The sequence below is a fragment of the Cynocephalus volans genome, chromosome 8, assembly GCF_027409185.1.
Source record: "Cynocephalus volans isolate mCynVol1 chromosome 8, mCynVol1.pri, whole genome shotgun sequence".
NCBI lineage: Eukaryota > Metazoa > Chordata > Mammalia > Dermoptera > Cynocephalidae > Cynocephalus > Cynocephalus volans.
In genome coordinates this window covers 145,815,268-145,839,803 of record NC_084467.1, presented here as the reverse complement: position 1 = coordinate 145,839,803, position 24,536 = coordinate 145,815,268, and the positions used below count along the sequence as shown (strand labels likewise).

At 37.9% G+C, this 24,536-nt stretch overlaps 1 protein-coding gene across 1 annotated transcript in view; it reads right to left on the bottom strand.

The window, feature by feature from the left end:
* Nucleotides 1-24,536, bottom strand: part of HMCN1 (hemicentin 1) — a 414,327-nt gene that overhangs the window by 26,488 nt on the left and 363,303 nt on the right. Inside the window, exons 87-99 of the mRNA XM_063104004.1 lie at nucleotides 22,566-22,835; nucleotides 21,865-22,035; nucleotides 21,576-21,746; nucleotides 16,316-16,486; nucleotides 15,955-16,125; nucleotides 15,106-15,276; nucleotides 14,764-14,934; nucleotides 10,863-11,012; nucleotides 10,435-10,572; nucleotides 9,204-9,325; nucleotides 5,960-6,197; nucleotides 1,114-1,176; nucleotides 16-135 (exon numbers count right to left, since the gene is read on the bottom strand). Coding sequence (XP_062960074.1) covers nucleotides 16-135; nucleotides 1,114-1,176; nucleotides 5,960-6,197; nucleotides 9,204-9,325; nucleotides 10,435-10,572; nucleotides 10,863-11,012; nucleotides 14,764-14,934; nucleotides 15,106-15,276; nucleotides 15,955-16,125; nucleotides 16,316-16,486; nucleotides 21,576-21,746; nucleotides 21,865-22,035; nucleotides 22,566-22,835 — 2,127 coding nt within the window. The remainder of the gene's footprint in view (nucleotides 1-15; nucleotides 136-1,113; nucleotides 1,177-5,959; nucleotides 6,198-9,203; nucleotides 9,326-10,434; nucleotides 10,573-10,862; nucleotides 11,013-14,763; nucleotides 14,935-15,105; nucleotides 15,277-15,954; nucleotides 16,126-16,315; nucleotides 16,487-21,575; nucleotides 21,747-21,864; nucleotides 22,036-22,565; nucleotides 22,836-24,536) is intronic.

Sequence of the window (24,536 nt, the reverse complement as noted above, 5' to 3'; positions counted from 1 at the left end):
TAGCTTTGCGATTACCTTGACAGGTTCTTCCATCTGCAGCGATGGTGAGGCCTTTCGGGCAGGAGCAGTAATAGGTTCCCATGGCATTGTGGCAGGTATGGGAGCAGGGATTCCCTGCTGCACATTCATCTTCATCTGAAAGAAGAAACAAAAGGCCCAATCAGTATGTAAAACCCTTACTTTCTAGGAGTTTTAAGGTCAGTGAAAATAGTAGCTTCTAGAGACCAATGAATTGAATCAAATATAATAGAAAATGTTTGAAGTGCCACAAAATGGAATCACTAAATAAAAATTAATTTGGGGTCTCTGAGTTATTTTTGATAGTGCATAGATGTTTAGATTATGTTCTAAAACAACAATGACGATAGCTTTTTTTTACCTGCCTTAATTCATTCCACATAGCATTCCTAGGAGACGGGTATTTTTATTACTATCCTCACTTGCATGACAAAACTGAAGAACAAAGAGGTTAAGTAAACTGCCCAAGGTCACACAGGTCATTATTGACAGAGCTGGGTTTTGAACCTGGGCAGTCTTAAGACCACCTTTTTAACCTTTAGTCTACATTGCATTGCCTGTCAATGAAAGAAAAGCAAATTTGAGCTCTTCAAGCCAATTACTTGCTGTTTACTTCTCTGTGACTCACTTATGGGACAGGATTGGTTTAGTCATTAGTCATAGGTCTACGGTCCTGCCCTGACCTGTAACTGAGCAATTCCAGGGTCAGGTGACTGAGGCTGGGCTACTGCTGTCTCACTCCCATGGCAATCAAGCAGCCAGATAGAGTTCAGTGTTGCCTCTCTGCTCACTCCACCTCCGTACTTGGTCACTATCCCTGACACAGTTGATTGTGGCTACATGAAAGAGCATGGGCTTTGTAATCGGACTGAAATTCAAATCGAGCTCTGCCACCTGATGTGAGTGATCTTAGGCAGTTTCTTTAATTTCTCTACATCTCAGTTCCCTCAGCAGTCTGATTACAATAGGACATTTATAGGACTGTTGAGATGACTAAATACCTAGCAAAAGGGCAATAGATGTCCGTTAAATGATATCCATTACTGATTGAGATTTTTATAAAAATTAAAATGTTTTATTTATTCCTGTACTTACCAGCACAAAAGGGTCCAAGAGAGTCTAAGGAGAACCCGGAGGGGCACTGATTACTGCGCTCTCCTACCACAGAGAGGAAAGCAAAGTTAACTAGCTTATCAGAAGATTAGCACCTACTTTCTTTCCAGTGCTATCTTCACTGGGAAGAAACACGAAAGATGAAACACATGATGTAAAAATGCAATAGGTGAAAACAAGCTGGAATGACAAACATTTCCTGTTTTTCAATCAAGAACTAAACGAATTATAGTCCAGAGATTGTTGTCAAGCTGCCACTGAAAACAGATTTTCTGTTTAAGTTGCTCACACCAATCAAAAGAAAATTAAATACAGGTATTCTGTGCTAACTAAAAAGGATTTAAGATAAATGTGTATGTATGCCAGCCATTACCACAGGCAAAGCCCCGTTGTTCTGGCTATTACTACTATGTTTTATTCTAGAAGGAGGAATGCTGGTTTCAAGCAACTTAAAATAATTTAAGCCAGTGAAAAAAACTCCATGAAGAAATCCCCTCCTTTTGTGAGAGTCCTCCATGTGTGATGCTGAGTATTTGGTTCAAGGTCACCCATGTATGACTGTTTTTAGGGGAAACAGGCATATTGTGATAGAACAGATTTACGTTAGATGTCAGACAAAAACACACTAACAAGAAAAACAAGTTAATTAAGGAATCTCTTTCCTGAGACATTTCAAGTCTTCCTGCATGTATAAGGAAGTGGGAAGAGCAAGGACAGGACAGAAACATCTAGGGCACATTACTAAATGATTACTGAATGGTTACTGTGTGTACAGTCACACAAGGCACTGTGATCATTATGTGCTATATGTCATTTAAACCTCATACCTCCCCTACTGTCATGGTACCTGCTTTTCAGATGAGGAATTTGAGACTGAGGTTATGTAAATTGCCTGAGGCCCAAGAGCTAACATGCCAGACCAAGACTTAGAAGCAAGCCTGTTTGACTTTCAACCACTGAACTCAATATAACTCAGATGGTGATTATATATTACATTTATTCATTTATTCATACATTCCTAATCCAACCTGTATGTTGTGTGGGGCACTCTTTTGGGGATATAATCATGGAAAAAAATATATCATATAAATAGAAGTTATCTGACAGTAGCTTTAGATTTTTGGTTCTAAATGGGGAAGATATCTTCTATTAGGTGGTATTTCTGAAGTTGTTGGGGAGATACTTTGCTTGTCATGACTGATAAGAAATACTTAAAATTTAGTGAGTGGGGCAGGTTCTGGGGCAGATTTTACAGTATTGCAATGTGGGGATAGTCCTGCAGGATGAAGATTTGTCCCTTACCCTGCAAGACTTTCATGAAAGTGACAAAGAGGTAATTATCTAAGTTTTGAACCTGTCTGCCATATATTACATATTTTTCACATTATTTAAATAGACAATGAATTTTCCAGGAATGCAACTGTCAAATAAATTGATAGCTGATTGGATTTTGCTTTATTCAGAATGTTACTAAGCACTGCTTAATGCTCTTCCCAAAAAAATCACAGCAGGATTCTATATATAAGTTCAGGCATATAACTACTTCTCTCTGTCCAAAGATTTTTGTATTAAAATACATAATATTTTATTATGAATTATTTTACTTTTATTTATTCTTTACATTATACTTAAAGTCATTGTAGTTGTTTTGAATTATATTCATTAGTTATGATTTTTATTTCAAGAAGGTAGGGAGCGATAAGAAATGTTTGTTTATGTTATAATAATGTATTGAAAAGTATAAAATAAAATTCCTTGTAATCCTGTCACTTGGAACAAACTACTGCTGGCATTTTGACGTTTTTCCTAATCATCATTTTTATGAATACATACTTAAAAATACAGTTAGGCTATCAGACTAATACTTGTCAAGCTGTGCTAATCATCAAAACCATTTTGGGAGCTTATTAAAAACATTGATCCCTTGGTCCCACTCCTATCAGAATTGGCAAGGAAGAGACCTGGAAATCTGTGTTTTTAACCATCATAAAGATTTCCTTACAATCACTCAGGTGTGGGCAACCCAGGTTTGGATCATATTCTGCACTGCTTTTCAATTATTATTATGTCATAAACATTCTCTTTTGTCGCTGGTTTACAGTTTTGTATTGTCAATACCTAGAGCAGTGACTAGTACACAGGAGGCACTCAACAAATATTTGTTAAATGAATAAATGGGTTAAAAATTCCTTAAAAATCATTTCAATGACTGTTGAAGAGTTTATCATGCAGCTGTGCCATAATTTACATATTTATTTCTCACTTCCAGGACATTTATTAATTATCTTTCTATTGTAAATAACACTGGATGAAACTTCCTAACATTTATCTTTGGCTATTTTTGTGATTTTCTTAGGACAAACTCCTAGAATGAGATAACTGAAAAGATCTGAATCTTTGAAGGGCTACTGATATATGTTGCCTTCCAGAAATGTTGAGCTAATTTATACTCCTGCCAGCAGTGCGTGAGGGCACTCATTTCCCCATTCTCTGCAATACTAGACAGTCATTGTTAATCTCTGCCAATGATAGTTAGAAAATGGAATTTCATTCTTTGAATTTGCATTTATTTGCTTATTAATCAGAGTAAACAGTTTCTTTACATTTATTATTATTTATTCTTTCGTGAATTTACTGTTTAGTCTTTATGCATTTTTCTATTGAGGATATTTACCTCTTTCTTACTGTTTTTAAGAGCCTTGCATATATTAGGGCTAATCATAATTGTCCATATATATGTGACGCAAATATGTTTTTCTTGATGCGTATTTTACATTCTCATTTTGTTTTTTTTTTTCTCCTATGAAGGAGTTTTTAAAAAAGTTACTTGTATTTAAATTTATCTCTTCCTTTATAGTTTCAGATATCTTCTGATTAATTTGTAAAATATAAATACATTTTATAATTATACTGTTTAAAGATACTCATTTGATTTTAAAGATATAAAAACTTTTTTGATGAGATTAATTTATATTTGTGAGTTGTCTTGACTAGCAGTTTCCACATGCCAGTGTACAAACCAGATACATTAGAATCATTTTGGGTCTGTGTTAAAACTGCAGACTCCCAGACTCTACCTTAGACTTGCTAAACCAAAATCTTTGTGCCCAGAAATCTGAACTCCATCAAGCTCTCTAGGTGATTCTAATTACACTCTAACCATGCATAGCTCTAGTCTAGACCCAACAAAAGAGAAACAACTTGCTGGTTAAGCTACCAAGAATGCAAGCTTGCCCCCCAGTGGTCACTCAAAAGCAAACTGTAGGTATAGAATTCTTGAAACCTACAGGAACAATGTCAATCACAAAGGGCACACATATCAGATGTAATTCATAGATTCATAGACTCCAAGTTTAGTCAGGGGCCTTAAAGGACTTACAGTGTGTTTCCTTATACTGTGGGGCCCAGATCCCCCAACAACACCCTTAGAGATGCCGTAAAGACCTTCAAGCAATTTCAGGTTTAGAGGACTTAAAAGACTGGGTAGAAAGTATAAATTACTTTTCAAAAATCATTTTAATTCCTCTAGTCCCAGATAGTATAAATTCATTTATAACCAACACCTTGTGCCCAGTTACCTTTTCAAAATTAGATGGAGTACTGAAAAAAGTAGAAACAGAGGTTAGATTTTAAAAGTAGGAATATTGGGGGAACAAATGACTCTTCGCTCCAGTAGCTCTTTTCTTTTGCTCAAGTGACCTGCGTGTGGGTGACAATAGTAAAATGAGGTGGTGGTGGCGATAGTGTGGGTGGAGGAGAAATGGGGCTATGGGCCTCACTAGCTGTGAGACTTCATGAGTCTGTGATTATCTCGAAAGATGTGCAGTCAATACTCCCAGATCACCATGATCTCAAATTTGATCAAGCAGTTCTGATAGATGTTGAAGAAGAAAATGGTCATATGCACAACTGATGAAAGCAAGAGTAAATAAACAGTGAAAGTGAATTTTTAGTTTACCTGCTAAACATGATAAAACAAAATGGCACTGTTTAAAATCTACATTGGTCTATTTTAGGGAAGCCAGCACATAGCCAAACATACACACTCACAAGGTCGATGTGAATCCTTTTAAGTGTACTAATGGAACTAAAAACTAAAGTTCAAAGCTAAAGTCATGCAAACATTTAGTGTTTATAACATAACTATGTGCAAGTGTCTTCCAGCCTCAAAACCCCATAGAATACAGAATGCTAATTGTGGTGGCGCTTATGACTGAAAAGGAAATCTCAGGGAATAGCCACATCAAAGAACCGCATGGCAGAGGGGGACTGTTTAGATCGAATGTTGCAGAACTATACTTGGAAAATGGAAAACTGTTCAAAAATTATAATTTCCAGGAACAAGAAGTGACATTTGGAATCCTGATTACTGTTGCACAGTTTTTAAAAGCCATTTTTAAAATATGGAGACTTTTTTTGACTAGTTTAGATTAAGACACACCCTTACATCATATTTCAGAAATTTAAAAAATTCCTTGACAAATATAAGGTTCAGAGCAATAACAAACTTTATTACCCAAAGAAAAATCATTCTGACAGATTATATATGTTTAATCCTTCTTTGCTTATGTGGAATAGAATAATAACTCTACTATATGGTCTGAAGAATCATATTAGCAAACTAATGGACTAGAACTCCAATTGGACTGGCTTTACTAAAGGACTTATCTACAATAAAACAGAGACAACACACATGAAAAACCTGATTTCATTATTTAGGTTCAGGCCTTAATATCCTTATTTTAAATGCATTTAAATGCAATTCTTTTTACTCTCTTAGAAAAGACTGGATGTCATAAAGATATGGAGTTTCCTTTAATCAAATTACCTTTGGAAATTGAAGCATGGATTTTAAAACCCAACGTCTCTTCTAATTGGTCGTAGTCAGATTCCACAGAAGATGCATGAAGTGTTTCTACCAAGAAAGGCATTCTTCCCCATGCCTGATCATAGAAAACAGTGTGGTTCCATGTATATGGGATGCTGATGCCGTCAATGGTGAACAGTCGGGTTGAGTAGGCATATAGCTGCCCAGGGCCTGTCTGAATGTAGTCTTCTGTATAATCCTAAGGAGGACAATATGGATTTGAAGATCAACATGGCTCACACTATATATATATTTTTTTCTTAAAACCAGGGCGGAATGATATGGATTAAATTGTGTCTCCCGAGTTTTGCTTGATCCCCACTGTGACTGTTAAAAAGGTAGGAAATTCTATTACGATAATTGAAATGTGTGGGGTCTTGAAGATGTGATTAGATTCTGAGGACCATGCCCTAATGAATGGATTAATAATGGTGGTCATGGGCATGGTTCTGAGAGCTTTAAGAAGAGAGCACATTAGAGTCACTCTCTGCTATGACATTCAGCAATGTGAGACCCTTGCATTACTGTCACAACCAAGGCCTTCACCAGATGTGTTCCCTGGACTTTGTACTTCCCAGCCTCTGAAACTGTGAGCAATAAATTTCTTTTTCTTATAAAATACCCAGTTCCAAGTATTTTGTTATAAGCAACAGAAACAGACTAATACAGAAAATTGATACCAGAGAAGTGGGATATTGCTTATAACAAATACTTGAAAATGTAGAAGTGGCTTTGGAACTGGGTATTGAGGAGAAGCTGGAAAAATCTGAAGGGGTGGGCTAGAAAAAAATCTAGCTGCTGGTAGGAGTTTAGAAGACAAGAAAACCAGGGAAAGTTTGGAACTTCTTAGAGACTGGTTAAATGGTGCTGAGTAGAAATATGGATAGTAAAGGCCACTCTAAGAATATCTCAGATGTAAATGAGAAGGGGCTTATTGGAAACTGGGGCAAAGATCACCCTTGCTATAAACTAGCAAGGGATATGGCTGCATTCTGTTCATTCCATGAGTATTATGGAATTTAGAACTTAAAGGTGCTGACCCAGGATATTTGGCAGAAGAAATTTCTAAGTTGCAAACCATTCAGAAAGCCACAGCTACTTGTAACAGCCTATGCTGACTTATGAAGGCAAAGGCATGATGTAAAGCCAGAATTTGAAAGGAAAGTAGAGCATAAAGATTTGGAAAATTTGTAGCCTAGGGATGTGGTAGAGAAGCAAAGAGCATTTTCAGGAGAAAAATGCAATGGTGTAGTCCAGCGACCTTTGCTAAGGAGATTAGTACAGAAGAAAGGGATTATTAAGAGAAGCAAAAAAAGCCCTGAAAGCACCACAGAAATCTCTGGGGCCAACCCTTCCATCACAGGCCTAGGGGCCTGGGGAGACAGAACGGTCTCTGGGGACAGGCCTGAGGCATCCTCCATGGGCTCACTACCCAGGACCACCTCAGGAAGTGGCTTCCAACATCAGCACCCTGGGTGCTTAAGACTGCTCCAGCTGTGGCGAAATTGGCCCCAGGTGTGGCTGGACCTGTGGCTTCAGAAAATACAAGCAAGAAGCCTTGGCGGTGTCTGCTTGGTATTAAGTCTGTAGGCTCTCAAATGCCAGAGTTCGATTTCAAAGGATGTATGGAAAAATCTGGGGACCCAGAAAGAGATCTGTCACAAAGGAGGATTCACCACATAGAGTCTTCACTAGAGCGATGCCAAGAGGAAACATGGGGTCAGAGTTGCAGCAGAGAAACATGATCAGTGTCATGTCTGGTGGAGCCATGAGTGTGGGACCACCATGGAGACCCCAGATTTGTGGAGCTACCAGCTTGTAATGCCAGCCTTGGAGAACTGAAGCATGGCCTCAGACCAGGAAAGCCATAGAAGTGGAGCTGCCCGAGGACTTGGGGACCCAACTCCCACACCAGTGTGCAGAGGTTGTCGAACCTGGAGTCAAGGTAAATGATTCACCAGTTTTGAGATTTAATGCTTGCCCTGCTGGGTTTTGGACTTGCTTAGGACCTGTTATTCCTTTCTTTTGGCCTATTTCTCCCTTTGCAAATAGGAATATGAACCCTACGTTTGTCCCACCACTGCATCTCGGCAGTAGATAACTTGATTTTAATTCACAGAAGGGACTTTCAACTTTGGACTTTTGACTTGAAACACGTTAAGACTTTGGGGATGGAATGAATGCATTTACTGTGAGAAGAACACAAACTTTGGGGGCAAGGGGTGGAATGATATGGATTGAAGTGTGTCCCCCAAGTTTTATGTATCAGAAGCTTGACACCCACTGTGACTGTTAAGAGGGTGGGAAATCTTATTATGGTAATTGAAAGGTGAGGACTTGAAGATGTGATTAGATTCTGAGGACCATGCCCTAATGAATGGATTAATAATGGTTGTCATGGACGTGGTTCTGAGGGCTTTAAAAGGAGAGCACATGAGAGTCTTTCTCTCTGCTCCACCATTTTGCCATGTCACTCTTGTATTACTGTCACCACCAAGGCCTTCACCAGATGTGTTCCCTGGACTATGGACTTCCCAGCCTCCAAAACTGTAAGCAATAAATTTCATTTTCTTATAAATTACCCAGTTCCAGGTATTTTGTTATAGGCAATAGAAACAGACTAATACAGGTGCTATAAGATGCAGGATGAGGAAAAAAAAAAATAGTTAGGGGCTAAAAATGCATAGTTCTAAATAAAATTGTAATTGGATAGTAATGTTGAGGAAATAACTTGCAGTTTGAACCTTTTAACTGTAACTAGTTTTGTAATTTTACTGTCATAAATTATAGCTTAATAAAAGACTCAAAGTTGTAGGTCCAGATAAAGAAAGATGTAAAAGCATGATTGTTACCATTCTTTAACTTCTAAAATACTTTTAGGGATGTACACAGAAACTTTTATGCAAGAACTACTATTTTCTTTGTCTGAAGAAAATGAAACAAATAGCTTAAATCAACATAGCAGCGATGTTGGTCCTGATAAGCAGAGTAAGAAAACCACTAAGAGAGTTTGTAAAGATGTGTCCCTGAAGGTTTTTAAACAAAGACCAGATAATCATTTATAACGTTAGTGGTTTAGGCATTTACTTCCCAAAGTGAACAAGGGAAAATACATAAGTTCTCTGTGCTCTTCCTGGAGATCTTTGACTCACACTCTTGCCGTTACTCTAATAAACAGTGAAGAGGAGTTATTCTGACATTTTACCTTTAGAGTGACCTCAGCAGGTGACTGAAGCTGCAGGACATAGCCACTCACAATGACATCTAGCAGCAAAGCACCATCAGAATCTAAGCCCCGGGCAACATGAGTCATGCGCAAGATTTCTCCTGGGAATTATAAAGCACTATTTTTAACAGCAAAGAACATATGGTTTGTGTAAGCACACAGTAGATTTACCTTACATACCAGTTCAGCTATGTTCTTTCAGTTCAAACTAGAATAAACACAGATGATCAGAAAATTAAATTAGCACTTAGTCTCCCAGTTAAAGAGTTAGGCTTCAAAAATTTTGCTTTATGTGGCAAAATGTAGCATATGATTATGTGCATAATTCTGTACTTTAAAATCACAAGCAATAGCAGGGCACTTCTACAAAAATGGATTGTCTATGAGAAGAGACAGACAGCTTCACCAGACAGAACGGCAACAACCACAAGTCTGGCCTCAGGGCTGTGTTCTTTCTGATGCTTCAATGAGTAGCAAAAGACATCTTAGTGGATGGCCATGAAAAGACCCATTTGTCATTTGGGCTGATAAAATGCTCATTAAACATAGGCCCTCCCTCAACCACTCTTCTTTAAATGTCACTGCCTTGGAGGCGGAACAACTTTGAAGAGGCTTGAAATGGAGCTGTATAAAAACCTATGTGTATGTGGAAAGGGCCATGAATAGCTAACACGTAACTCTTCAAGACTAGGGATAAAGCAAAAAGCTTGTAGATTTGCTTCTTTTTATTCCCACCTTTTTGGTAAAGAATTGCTATAAGGCATCCTAATTAAATCTTGGATTAAAGATGAAAGTCTGTTAACAGCAATGACTCACTTTCCTTGTTTGTTTGGCCTTTAAAGTCTTTTCTAAGGATTTGAAGAGAAAAGATACAGAAAAGATGAGATATAAATCTTTGTGGTATAGAAATTACTATACTGCTTGAAAACAGCCCTTTAGAGACCTCATGTCAGTAAAAGTTTACAAAAAATATAAAATTGTGCTATAGCACCATGCCTGGCACATGGTAAATAGTAAATACATGGTAGTTTTATAAGGAAAAAATAAATAAATAAATAATATAAAATTGTTTTTATATCATTTATGATAAGACTGCATCAAAAACTTTGTCATTATTCTCTGTGGAAACATATATTTTTCTTAAACACCAACTCTCACAGTAATCATATTTTTTTATACTAGTAGAATACTAAGTTCAGTTGAAACTAACCAGTTGCAAATTCCACTTGGGTTTCTCTTTTGAAGACTGCATTGGTGAGGGTAAAGCCATTGATGGCTTCTCCTATTTCCTTTGCTGTTGTCCAATAAATGGGATTTAGAACAGAAACTATATTTCTCATTGCTGGACCTAAAAAGAAGGATAAAAAGGTGACAAAGCAAAATATTTACAGTCTACTATTATTGTCTTTGCAGCACGTTATTCACAAGGATGAATTCTAAAAAATGTTGGACAACAAAATAAATACCAGTACCTCATGTGTCTTCAAGAGTTTACCATTGGGATACAGCTAAGGACTATTATACTGATGATTTAGTAATAGCATCCTCTAGAAACATTAAGTGGCAATAATAAGATGAAGAATAATATGTAAGTTTTTGAGAAGAGGCTTATGAACTTTTATAAACGAAGAGACTTACCAAGAGTGCGAGGTACATTGGTAATTTGGGCATGTATTATTTTAGCATCGGAGTTAGGACTATCTGTTACTGTGGCATTAAGGAAAGCAATTCCAAATTCAACATCATTAATATATCCAATAACACTTCCTCTGGCCCGCTGGGGACCACCTATCGGGGGAAGAAAAAACATTCCTGGATAAGGAAGAAATTCCATCAACATTATGTGGGAGAAAAGAAGGCCAGTTATTCAGAGACACCACAAATCTTTTCTCAAAGATCAAAAAGTTCATGTGACATCTGAATTTAAAAGTGAAATAATAAGCTTTACAACACTCTACTTTCATGTAACACCAATCATCCCCCATAAATCTAGGCTCCTTCCAATCGTACACATCATAGTACTATTTTACAAGCCAAGGAATACGAACAGCATCCAGTCCCCAAACCAGAAAAAGGTATGTGTTTGTTGACGGTGATGAAATGATGATGACAATGAGTATGCCACATGCTGTAGTAAAAACTTAATGCAGGCTAACTGGTTTAATCCTACCAACAATCCTTTAAGGAAGCTTTAAGTAGCCATAATTTGCAGATTAGGAAAATAAAGTTCAGAGAAATTGAGTGACTTTCCCATGATTACATAGCTAGAAAGTGGTAAAATGAGGATCTGAACACGGATCTGCTTGGCATCAAAACCTATGGAATTTTTTTGCCTTATTTATTTTAATTGCCAAATAAAAAATTGTATATATTTATTGCATATAACATGTTGTTTTGAAATATGTATACACTGTGAAGTGGCTAAATCAAGCTAATTAACATATGCATTATTTCACTTAGTATTTTCACATTGAGAACACATAAAATCTATTGTTAGAAATTTTAAAGAATATGATACATTATGGGGAGTGTAAAAGTTGAACTCACAGAAGTAGAGAGTAGATTGGTGGTGACCAGGGGCTGGGTGTGACATTGGTCAAAGGATACAAAATTCCAGTTAGACAGGAGGAATAAGTTCAAAAAAAGAGATCTATTGTGCAACATGGTGACTATAGTTAATAACAACACCTACGTTCTTTTTTTATCTACTACATCCTTCATGAGAACAAAGCTATCATAACCAAAACAGCATGGTACTGGCATAAAAACAGACACACTGATTAATGGAATAGAATGGAGAATCCAGAAATCAACCCACACACCTACAGCCATCTGATCTTTGACAAAGGCACCAAGTCTACACACTGGGGAAGAGAACACGGAGGCAAAGGAGAGATCTTCCAACAAAACAGCTTCTAAACCTTGTTACAAGTCACTGCCAACATAAATGTGGAGTATCTAAGGCAAATTGTTCAGTCTTGGTTATTAGATTGAGGATTTTTGTGGGCTGAATACTTCCCTAAAATTCACTGAAGCTTGATACCCCATTGTAACAGTGTTAAGACGGTGGGAAATCAGACTATGGCATTTGAAAAGTGGGGCCTTTGGGAGGTGACTGGATCATGAGGACTCTGTCTTTATAAGTGGATTAATCCATTCATGGGTTAATAGGTTAATGGTTTCATGGGTTATCAGGGAGTAGACTGGTGGCTTTATAAGGAAAGCAAGTGAGCTTGTGGAAACACTCTCACCCAGTCCTCCTTACATGAAACCCTTTGTTGCCTCAGGACTCTGTAGCGAGTTCCCACCAAGAAAGCCCTCCCGAGATGTGCCTTGGACTTCCTGGCTTCCAAAACTGTAAGAAACAAATTTACTTTTCTTATAAATTACTCAATTTCAGCTGTTCTGTTATCAGCAGCAGATAATAGACTAATACAAGGGTTTGTCAAGTTCATTATATTATGGATATATTGGAAAATGTTTAAGTTGAGGAAAATTTGATAAGGATATTGTACTTTTGACAGTGCTATAAAATTTATACCAAGGCAATTTGGTTGAAAAATAATGATACATTTTTTTAAAAGTATCTCTATAGTAATTTCATTCTTTCTTATTGGTAACTACCATAGAATAGGTGATTAATAAATGTTCTTTTAAATGAATTGCATGCTTTGACAAGTGAGGGAAACCCTGGGAAGAAGCTAATAGTGAAATTAATAAGTATTCATTTTCCAGTGTCTTTTAATTGAATATGTTTTAAAGCAAGCACTACGTATTTCTGATACCATTATCATGTATCATATATTGGGGAGAAATACAATTCTATCCAGCCTTAGAAAAATCAATGAGTATAGTGCTTCACCATTTTTTTTTTTTGCATTACTTTGATAATTAGTGAGAGCACATTTTTCCATGTTGATTCAGCCTTCATGCTTTTGACTACATTAATTTGTCAGGTATTGAGGGGAAAAAATGGTAAAACAACAACAACAACAAAAAACTGGTAAACTCCTGCCTTCATAGAGTTTATGTCTGGGAGCGGAGGCAGACGTTAATCAGAATTCCACAAATAAACGTCAAGTTGAAGTACACTAAATGTACATGGTGTCGACAACTCAGGGAGGTCTGAGAAGGAAGAAAAATTGAGTGGAAATCTAAAGAAAGCTTAGGTTTTAACTAAGTCAAGGAGGGCAGGAGAAGGGCTTTCCAGGTAGAGAACACAGCATGTGTCACCCTTCTGGGGGTGAGGGAGTGGCTTGCCACACCCTAGAAAACAAAAGGAGCAGAGAGCTTGGAGAGTGATGAGAACTATGCTGCAAGATGATTCAGGGAAGTGGACAGTAGGGCCACTTGGAACCTGATAGGCCATTTTGGTTCTTATCCTTAGTCCTAAACAGAGGGAAAAAGGGTAGCAGGATCACTGATTTAGTTGGTTTTCTGGGTCATCACTGACAATCATGGCCTACCATTTTAACCCTGGCTCTTTAGTCACACAGAGGAACTTGAGTCCCAGTGCTCAACATATGTCTCCTAGTTCTGGCTACCTGGCTGGGATCCTTGAAACAAGACTCTATAATCCAGACTGTGCACCTATTTGGATTTTCTGCTGCCATTAGGGCCCTGTTACCACCAGAGGCTGAGTTACAAAATGCCTCAACTGAAACCAGAACTGTCACCGTGCCTCAGGTTGGAGGCTCAAAATCAGTTGATATATTGAGCAGACATGCTGATCAATTGACTGGTAGACACCTGCCCTTTTGGCTTGTCTAAGCCCCGTAAACCTTTTCACGTAAGTCTCTCTCACTCTGTCAAATGGGCCTTCTTGATTTTCACAGACATTTTATTTTTAAATCAACCTTAAAGCTTTGGAAAGTCCAGTGGTATCCTGACATTTCAACAATATGAAACTGTTAGTGTTGGTCTTCTTACAACCTTTAGAAGTCTGTCCTCCAAGACAAGGTATTTAGTATTACCCACCGTTTATTGGAATCCCAGCAACTCCTTCTGGGGTCCACAAGTTCTAGAATTCTGGATTTTACATCACTTAGAATATCTAGCCATGATGTATGACTTGGGTTATGACACTTGAACTCCTCCTATTCTTTCTCCTTAAACTGAACTGACCCCTATTTTACTTGGCACATTCACATTTCATATTCCCATCTGTGAATGAATGGTCTCCAATTATGTGTTTCTGTTGGATACACAGTCACTTCTCCACCCTCATCGTTAACCTGGAGTCTCAGCCCATCTTCCCCAACTCTGCCTCACCCTTTTACCTGTCAAGCCCAGGACTACCATCTATGACCATGCAGATTATAGCCTTTTACCAGGAAGCCTGGAAGGGGGCAAGCAGAGGTTAAAACCCAGCTATGAGCACCAGTAAACAGCTGCACCAACTAGGGGGAAGAAAGCACAGTTTTTCTAATTCCTCCTCCCGGAATTGGCACTGGGCTCAGAGTGGCATCTTTTTGTGATTTCCACAAAGGCTATAAACATGCTAGCAATGGTCTTGCCAAAGTCCATTTTAGTTGCTTACCTGGACATGCTTGTATATTACATCTGGATACCTGAGTAGCATCTCCTGGGCAGGAACGGCCACCATTAGATGGCACTGGATTGTCACATAGCCGCTTCTGAGTCTTTTCACCTCCTCCACAAGAGGCAGAACACCGACTCCAACTCTGCCAGTTTCCCCAACTTCCATCCACTGTGAACAAGAACGGAATAGTCCATACTAACAGATTGGTTTTTAAAATCTACACTTACGGTGCCCCTGCCTGTTCAACTTTCATTTTAAGGTCTGAAATGATGGGGCTGCTACAATGAGCACTAAATAAAATGCTTTTCTCGTTCTACTGTCAGAAGTCAAGATGCTCACCAGGACACATGTCAGTGCTGCACCTCTGGATCTGCGAGTCTGGCCCCCCACAAGCTCTTCCTCCATTGGAGGGATAAGGGTTGTCACACGTGCGGTACCGCCGCCTCTGCCCTCCATTACAGGTCCGGCTGCAGGTTCCCCAGCCACTCCAAGGACCCCAGTTACCGTGGGCTACAACACAGAACCATGTGATATAAAAAGAGAGCTCTAAAAACGAGAAGTGCTAAACAATGACATGCATTCAAAAAGTATGAAAAAGTCTCTCCCCAGGAACTGAAAAGAAATATACACATCTATAAATAGGCAACTCCCAAAGGCACATGGTTTAGATGTTATTTTCACCAAAAACTAGGCATACAGTCTAGTGATTGTGTGATTCCATTTAACATACATTTAATGAATCTTAAAATATTCCAAGAGCTGGAGGGTATGCATGAGACAGGGTCTCTGCTCTTGATGAGGCAAGGCTGTAGCATTCAGGACACGGTGTAACCCACATTTCCAGACATCCAGTTGCTGCTAGCATCGAAAAATTTAGCTTGGTGAGAACTGTCTGTTTGCCTCCTTAAAGGAACTATGAGCATCATTAAGACTTAGTGCTCAAGAGTGCTCTCATCCTGCACTCGTAGCTGGTTCTACACAGAGCAAATGAAATAGGATGCAGACCCTGTCCATCTGAATCAATGGCATCTATGCTATTACACAGACACAACAGCAACCACACAACATTTTGACATCCTAAACTAGAGGTCAAAAAGCCAAGTAACAGAATATTTTAACTTTAAGGATTTAAGGTCATAATGAAACTTTTAAAAAGTATAATGTTGACTCACTATTTCCAACACTCACTTGGACAAGGGTCACTATTGCAAAAATCACTCTGGATGTCACTCCCATCACATTTTCTTCCTCCATACTGAGGGAAAGGGTCCGAGCAGTCCCTTGTTCTCTGTCTGGCACCTCCACCACAGGACACAGTACAGGCACTCCAACTGGCCCAAGTTGCCCACTTGCCATCAACTGGATTAAGAGAAAAATGTAGGTACTTTGTTACTACCTAAAAACAATCAGGTTAAACCCTGGGCAATGTTAAGTTTAAGTGATGTTTTTGTGGGTACAGTCAAAATGCAATAGACTCTTATTGACATACTACCTAGATAAGAGGTAGATATTAATTTATTAAAGGTATAAACTCCATTATTTCTCTTACCTGGACAGTGTCCTTCACTGCAAACTTGCATCTGTGTTTCTGCTCCATCACAGTAAGACCCATCAAATGATGGTGGTGGGTTATTGCAAAGTCTTGTTCTTGTCTGGGTCCCTTTTCCACAGCTTTCACTGCATGCACCCCAAGGCTGCCAAACACTCCATGCTCCATGAACTACGAACACCCAAGAAACAGAGTTTCAAGTCACAGAACATGTATGTTTAAAAAGCAAAATTATAAAAATAAATGAACTCAGTAATGAGTTAATTAGCCCACAATCTAAAATAATTGAAATTGAACAGAAAGAAACATAACAAATGAAGTTCTTCCATTCTCCTTCTAGTTAAATTTTCAGAGGAATTTGTGTCTATAGGGAAATTCGGAAGACCTCCCTAATGCCAAAAGGAATGCTTACAATTATCCAAAGGGGCTGTTAAAATTAAATTTACTCAAACTACCGTATGTAAACACAATCTTAGCTAGTGTTTAAAACTAGCTAAGTATTTGTCTATGTTCTGTGATTTGGAGAAAGTGGAAGGAACTGGGAGCTTAGGAGCAAGGCTGTATAACAGATCTAGATGTGGTTAAGGACAGTACAAACATTTCCACAATGATAATTCGGACCGCAGACTGTGAGATCACATCTTTAAACTGATTCAGCCTCATACTTACATATGTACTTGGATCTTTCAACAACATGATGATTTGCACAGTTGTAACTCTTTGAAACATTTTCTCCATGACATAATATTCATGAATTAAAAGTTCTGAATAACTACTCACCTGCTTCCTAAACAACAGAAAAAAATCGACTAGTAGTTTCCAAGAAGTGATATTAAGGCCTTCCTTTTTGTAACTAACACATTACGCCATCTGACCACAAGACTGGAACAACCTTAAATTGTCAACCAGGTGCATGGGCTGAGAATCAACGTTATGGTTTCCCTTGTGTTCAAGGCAGCATCAGCTCGTATGTTTGTTTTGAGGAAACTCTCTAGATACGGGGCTCATAAAGTATGTTTTTTTAGTCATTCAGTTTAACCAAGATATGAACCAAAACAGGGGCATTCCGGTCTGTGTCTAAATATTCTTTTAACACAATCTATAAGATACCAAAAGAACAAGTCAAAAACCAAGTAATGAAAGTATCATTTGTCTGCTTTGTTTGGAAAATATTTAAAACATGTTTTGCATTTTCTTATAATTAACTCTGATTGAGAGTTGACAACTTACCTTTGTGCTTTGTAGTCACAGATAAACCGAGTAACACAAATTTACTTTAGCCAACAAGAATGTGCATGAAAAAATACTTCACTGAACTTAAGAGGAAAGAAGAAAGCCTTTAAATATGGGACAGACATTACTCAAAACGACTTCTGCATTAATTCAGGTTGCAAATGCTCATGATCCTCAGGTATGGACTACATGATTTCAAAAAGTCTGCGGTTCCAATTATTTTAAGACATTCTATTTTCAAGGCTGTTGGTCAATCAGAGCCAGACCTCTCACAATATAAAGCCATATGGTACAAATGCATTTTTTATTAGAGGATACACAATTGGGTGACATTTATTTATTTAATATTTAATATCTGTTTACTTCCTACTACATAAAAGTAGAGGTTTTCAGTTGAAGACCTTTTTGTTTTTTATTTTTAATCAGTACAGACAACCCAAGCCAGAAATAAATTTTATGACATAAAATGTGGTAGAGTAAAATGTTTCTTTTATGTTAATGGTATGATAAAAGGAAAAATGATAATATAAACCAGAGAACGCATAAAACACCATGACACCCAGACAATCCAAAAAAAAGGCTACAGAAGAATTAGTACATGAGAAAAGTGCAAAACATAACAACTGAATTTGCTGCGACTAAGTTGCAGTTCTCATTATGGAAGGGTGGTAGAGCACGGTGCTAGCAGCAGGGACTTGGCAGCAGACGCCCTGGGTCTGAATAACTACCCTGCCTTTATTCACTGTGAGATTCTGCACCAGTGACTTGACTTCTGTGTGCCTAGTTTCATTATCAGCAGTATGCAGATAATAAAAGAACCTATCTCATTAGGACTGGGGTGAGGAACAATGAGTTTATAGATGGGAAGTGCTTGGAACAGTGCAGGACACACAGCAAGTAGAACTACACAAGTGTGAGCTATGAGCTCTTAGGAGCCTCACTCAAAGGTCCCAACAGTTTTCAGAAACACATTTGAAAAATGCCCATTCTTTAAGTAATTTGTAACTCTACATATCTCTCTCTCTCAATACTTGTATATACAAAAAAATATTTTTAAATATAAATATGTATTATACAAATAAATAAATAAATAAATACACACACACACACACACACACACACACACACACACTTTCAGTGATGATTCTCAATGGCAGGATGGGCCATTTGAGAAGATATTAATTTTTTTTAGGGGAAGAATTGGCATTTAAAAAAATACTCTTCTAGGGGCTGGCTGGTTAGCTCACTTGGTTAGAGTGCGGTGCTGATAACAGCAAGGTCCAGATCCCTGTATCAGCCAGCTTCCAATAAATAAATAAGTAAGTAAATAAAAATACTCTTTTAACTGGGGCAGTGAGAAAGTACCAGATAAGTCTGAAATATCTACTTGGACCAGGAGGTAAGGAAGTACTCCAAGAATGACGGAGACATTTCAAGAGGGCACTGAAGCTAGCCTGAGGGTGCTGCCTCTGCTAACCAAATCCAGAATAATGTGAGCATCACAATAAATAGCAATAACAGTGTATTATAAACCACCGAGTGATACCTGAGTTCTTACTGATATAAATCAAGAAATAAAGAAGAAAAAGAGAGCTCTTCTTCACCATACAAAGTCAGTAATAAATATAGAAGATACGAATCATTAATGGATGCTAAAACGAGTGGGTGAAAGATTGATAAGAAGATCTTATATAGTCTCAAAGTTTCCCTACAAAATGCTTATTAATTATAAAGGTAAAAATACACAGCGGAAGACACCACCTGACACAAACAAACAAAGTTAATAACATCAGCTGGATGGACAAACTGACACTGTGTGCCTCTGAAATGAGGCTCTGAGGACACAAAATCATTTCTGTGGTGTTCCCACCAAAATGCAAAATCTAAACGTAATCATGAGAAAATATTGGACAAATCTCAATTGAAAACTCTTCTACGAAATGATTGGCCTGTACACTTAAAAAATATCAAGCCCACGAAAGACAAAGAGAGGCTGAGAATTTTTTCTAATTCAAAGAGACTAAAGAGACATGACAAGTAAGTGCAAGTGTGATCCTGGATTGGATTTCAGAACAGGACAAAAAAAAAAAAAAGAATTATAAAGGATATTGCTGGGACAACTGACAAAATCTGAATACAGACTAGAGATTAGATGATAAGATTAGATAATACTACTGTATCAATGTTAAATTTCCCAATTTTGATAATCATACTGTGTTTATGAAAGAGAACGTCCTTGGTTTTAGGAAATACACACAATTGGTGAATCTGGGTAAAGGTTATATAGAAGTCCTTTGTACTATTCTTGTAACTTTTCCATAAGTTTGACATTAAAAATAAATTGGTACTAAAAGCAAATCTCTCCTGCCGTAAGATTCTTCATGCCCCTTAGGCTATTTGCCCATCTGCAGTGGTGAGCTGAGAAACACATCTGACAACCAGCTGTCTGGGGTGGGGAGGAAAGCTCTTGATTTGTAGCATCTGCTAATTTTTGTGGTATAGATACTCCCACTATAGTCAATATCTACCCACTGATATGGCCTCACTAAACTCTCAGTTGGAAAGAGACACGTGCTGTCATTGACTGGCTCTAGGACACCACTGACATTATGCCAAAACAATAGCTAAATTTAATCAGTTTAGGGGCTGAGGGAATAACCAAAGAAAGCCTAAAAAACAATAAGCCAACAGAACAGTGAGCAAAACAACAGTAAGCAAATAGACAGTAAGCCAATAGTTACTCAACATGAGGAGAAAAAACTTAACTTTTATTTTAGGGCATATACAAGTGTCATTAAGTTTTTTATGATATAGTTATCATAGCTGACAAACTGTATAAAATTTGCTCTAATCAAGTATTTCTGGCTCTTTTTATTTTAGAACATCATACTATTACAATTAGCTTTCTAATTAAGACTAAAGATAATTGGCTTTTGGTTTATTTTCTTTAAGATTTCAGGGCAGTGCTTTTTTTTTTTTTTTCTTCAGTATACTTATCAATATTTGAAAGATGTTGTCTGTTTATCTTTCTACCAATTAGAACAGTGCCTTGAGCACAGAGTAGGTGCTCAATAAATATTTGTTGAATGAATGAATGAATGAACAAACATCTCCTCCTCTATTGCAGATGATTTTTGGAGGGCTGTCAAGGAGCTCTGTCCTTCTCAACACTAGGGGGGCAAGTCACCCATGATGCCTGTAGTAGTATCCTCCTCCTGGACCCAGCAGTGTTCAGGGGTGAGCATGTGACCCAGACAAAATCAAATGGGGTTCTTAGGGGCCGATGTGAACTCTGACGGACAGAGGAACTCTTTTCTCTGAGGCCTTACTTAGATTATAAGGCCCCTGGGAGCCAGTAGTTGCCAGTAGTTGCCAGCAGTCACTTTTTCCACCACATGGAAAGAGTTTAATGGAGAATAAAGCCAAAGAGAGGAAAGCAGAGATGAGAGATGGAAAACATGCTAGTGAAAACATTGTCCAAATCTTTGGATTCGATCATACCTGAAAAAATAACTGTCTACTTAAGCTTGTTAAAGTTGGATTTCTGTTACATTAATCTGAAAGAGCCCTAAAATACAAAATCAGTAACAACATGTGTATAAAGCACCGAGCGTGGTCCCTATCGGGTAAGTATTTAGTGAATGGCAGCTCTTAGTATTTTACCCCTCACCAGTTGTGATTTTCTGGGCAAGTCTTTAACCTCTCTAGGCTTCATTTTTCTCACCTTAAAACGAATGTCTGGATTAGATGTCCCCATGACCTCTAAAATCTTATGACTTTGTAAATACTTATGTTCCCTCTACATGATTAACAAATACACCATATTTTGGAGCCTTTTTTCATGTTCAATTAAATCAGGTATCTTACTTAACATTGATTCATGTCCTACCTTCCCAAGTTTATCCACGAAACTGAAGTAAGGACATAGAAAATGAACATATTCTTAAGAGTACAGGCTATAACATCTTTTCACAATGAAGTTAAAAATATAAGTTTGCTTGTTCTAATGGTATCAGTGGATTCTCACCTGGGCAAGGCCTAATGTTGCACATGATTATTTCCACTGCCTTCCCTTCACACGGCCGCCCACCGTGCTGAGCTGAAGGATTATTGCACGTTCTGGTCCTGGTTCGGTTGCCACGTCCACAGCTCCTTGTGCACTCTTCCCAGTGATTCCATTCTGACCAGCTACCGTCCACTATGCAAAGGTGAACCATCACACCATCAGGTATATTTCAACTGAAAGTGCTAACACTGAGGCAATCCATAGGTAGGGAACAGAAATGAGTATCTATTAAACACATGCCAAGGTGTACCTGGACATAGCTTATTGTGACAGTTTCTCATGTCTGAATCTGACCCTTGGCAAGGCTTCCCACCATTGGCTGGAAGGGGGCTGTTGCACAGACGACTCCTCTTCTGGATGCCTCTTCCACAGGTGACACTGCAGGATCTCCATGCAGACCATTGGGAAAATCCACCATGAACTGCAAATAAAACATTGCACTTTGTCTCAGGTATTGTAAATAAAAAATTGTACATCAGATTCTATTTAAGATATGTACTGAAAATTGAGCTGAATCTATAATTATGGACGTTCTCCCTTAAGGTAAAATTAAAATCTAAGAGTAAGAGAAGAACATCTATTAACTACAGGTTCCTATCAGATGCAATTCTAACTTACTTGGACTCTGCTACTGGAAGAGTTTGAGACCAAGAAATTTATATACTGTTTACCTTTTGGATGTAAATCATTCTTGAAAGCAAAATATATGCATTGATTTCTGAGAATAAATTTGACCTAGGTTTAAATCAAAAATGTAGTTTGAGATTTTGAATTATTAACTTGGCATCTTAAAGCTCTAATCTTATTGTTTTAGTCCCTTCAGTCTGTCAGTTGTGATGTGATCTTTGTCCTATCCCCCATCATCTAGAAGTATCTTAAAGGAAATCTGGACTAAGATGCTTAAAAATATTTATTACTGTTTAACTTGAATATCCCTCTGATCTCATTTACCCTGGACTATGACCGGCACTCTGACAAGGACAGAACCCATTAAGTTGCGAGCAATGCATTCATATTCCGAGGTATCTTCTTTCTGAGCAGCAGCAATATATAATGAGTTGTTGGACAACACATTAACTCGGTCATCCCAGGAGATAGAGTGCCCTTGACGGGACCAAGTAATGGTTGGGAGAGGCTCTCCAGTTGCCTCACAATCCAACATGACTTTGCCACCGGCATTAATTACAGTTCCCACTGGTTCAAGAGTGATAATGGGAGGACCTATGGGAAAAAAGCACATAGTGTTTCTTAGTTTTTGTGAAGTTATATTAACATTTTAATCATATATTATATGGTAATATTATTTGGAAAAAAATTAGGCTGTTTTGTTTATAAAACACTATTGCTTCCCAACTACTAAGGTTATAGGTTGTAACTGCCATTGATAAAATTTTCATAGTTCTGTTTTATTTAGTAAATATCAAAAATTTAAAATCTCTGAGCAGATTAGCCTAAAGAATGGGCCCTGCCATCATGCTTTCTGATTCAAATTCCGCCTCTGCTCTTTACGACCTCTGGCAGCTTCTATGTCTTTAAAAATGGTGCCTACTTGAGAGGATTTATGTTAGACTCTACTAAGGTGATTTGAGCCAAATTATATTTTTGGCTTCTTTATATGCCTCATTTATTTATTTATTTATTTATGTATTTTTTAAAGATGACTGGTAAGGGGATTTTAACCCTTGACTTGGTGTTGTCAGCACCACGCTCAGCCAGTGAGCGAACTGGCCATCCGTATATGGGATCCGAACCCGGGGCCTTGATGTTATCAGCACCGCACTCTCCCGAGTGAGCCATGGGCCGACCCTATGCCTCATTTATTAAAATGAATTTATTGTCAGTATGTGTAGATGCTATGGTTTGAATATTTGTCCCCTCCAAAGCTCATCTTGGAGCTTAATCCCCAATGTGGTATTTGAAAGGTAGGGCCTTTAAGAAGTGATTGGATCACGAGGACTATGCCTTCATGAATGGATTGTATTTGAGAAACCAGAGTATAAATGAATGGATTGTATTTGAAAGGTACGGCCTTTAAGAAGTGATTGGATCACGAGGACTATGCCTTCATGAATGGATTAATCCATTCATGGACTAATGGGTTATCAGGGAGTAGACTGGGAGCTGTATATGGAGAAGAAAGCATGTGGAAATGTGCTTTGGCTCAGCCTTCCCCCTGTGATACCTTCCATTGGCACAGACTCTGTAGAGAGTCCCCACCAAGAAGGCTCTCACCTTGAACTGTGGACTTCCCAGCATCCCAAACTGTGAGAAATAAATTTCATTTTCCTTATAAATTACCCATTTCAGGTATTCTGTTATACACAACCGTGTATGAGCTGATCTACTGCAGCCTTTTTTAAACTGGGTCAGTGGAACACTCTTCTAGGAGAGAATAATTGTGTGCTGCCCTACTTATATTCACCCAACAAAGAGAGGAAGGAGGTCACGGGAATAACTTTCATTTGGAAAATGTGGTGTATTATATTCTCCTCTTGTTGAACCATAATTCACAACAGGATATTAACATTTCTGGAAAGATCTGCAGTAAAGAAACTTGATACACCTAAGCAGGGCTGGGCACATAGTATGTGTTCTTTATATACCTGTATTTAATAAAGGAATAAACTTTGTTCAGCCCATTTTATCTAAAACTTATTTGACCATAGAATCCTATTTTTTCCATAGTAACATCCCATAAGGTTTTGTTTGACATGTACTTTAATAAAACATTGTCTTAGATATCTATTAAATGTCAATTATCTATTTAAGTCTTATAGAATGTAACCTGGTAAACAGCTGTCAGGAAATACTAGTCTAGAGCATCACTCAGTAGTGAATGAAGAAAATGTAAAGTTATTCTGTTAAATAAATACTGGCTTATTAACAAAATAAGATGATTTGCTTAAATTGTTACCTCAATGA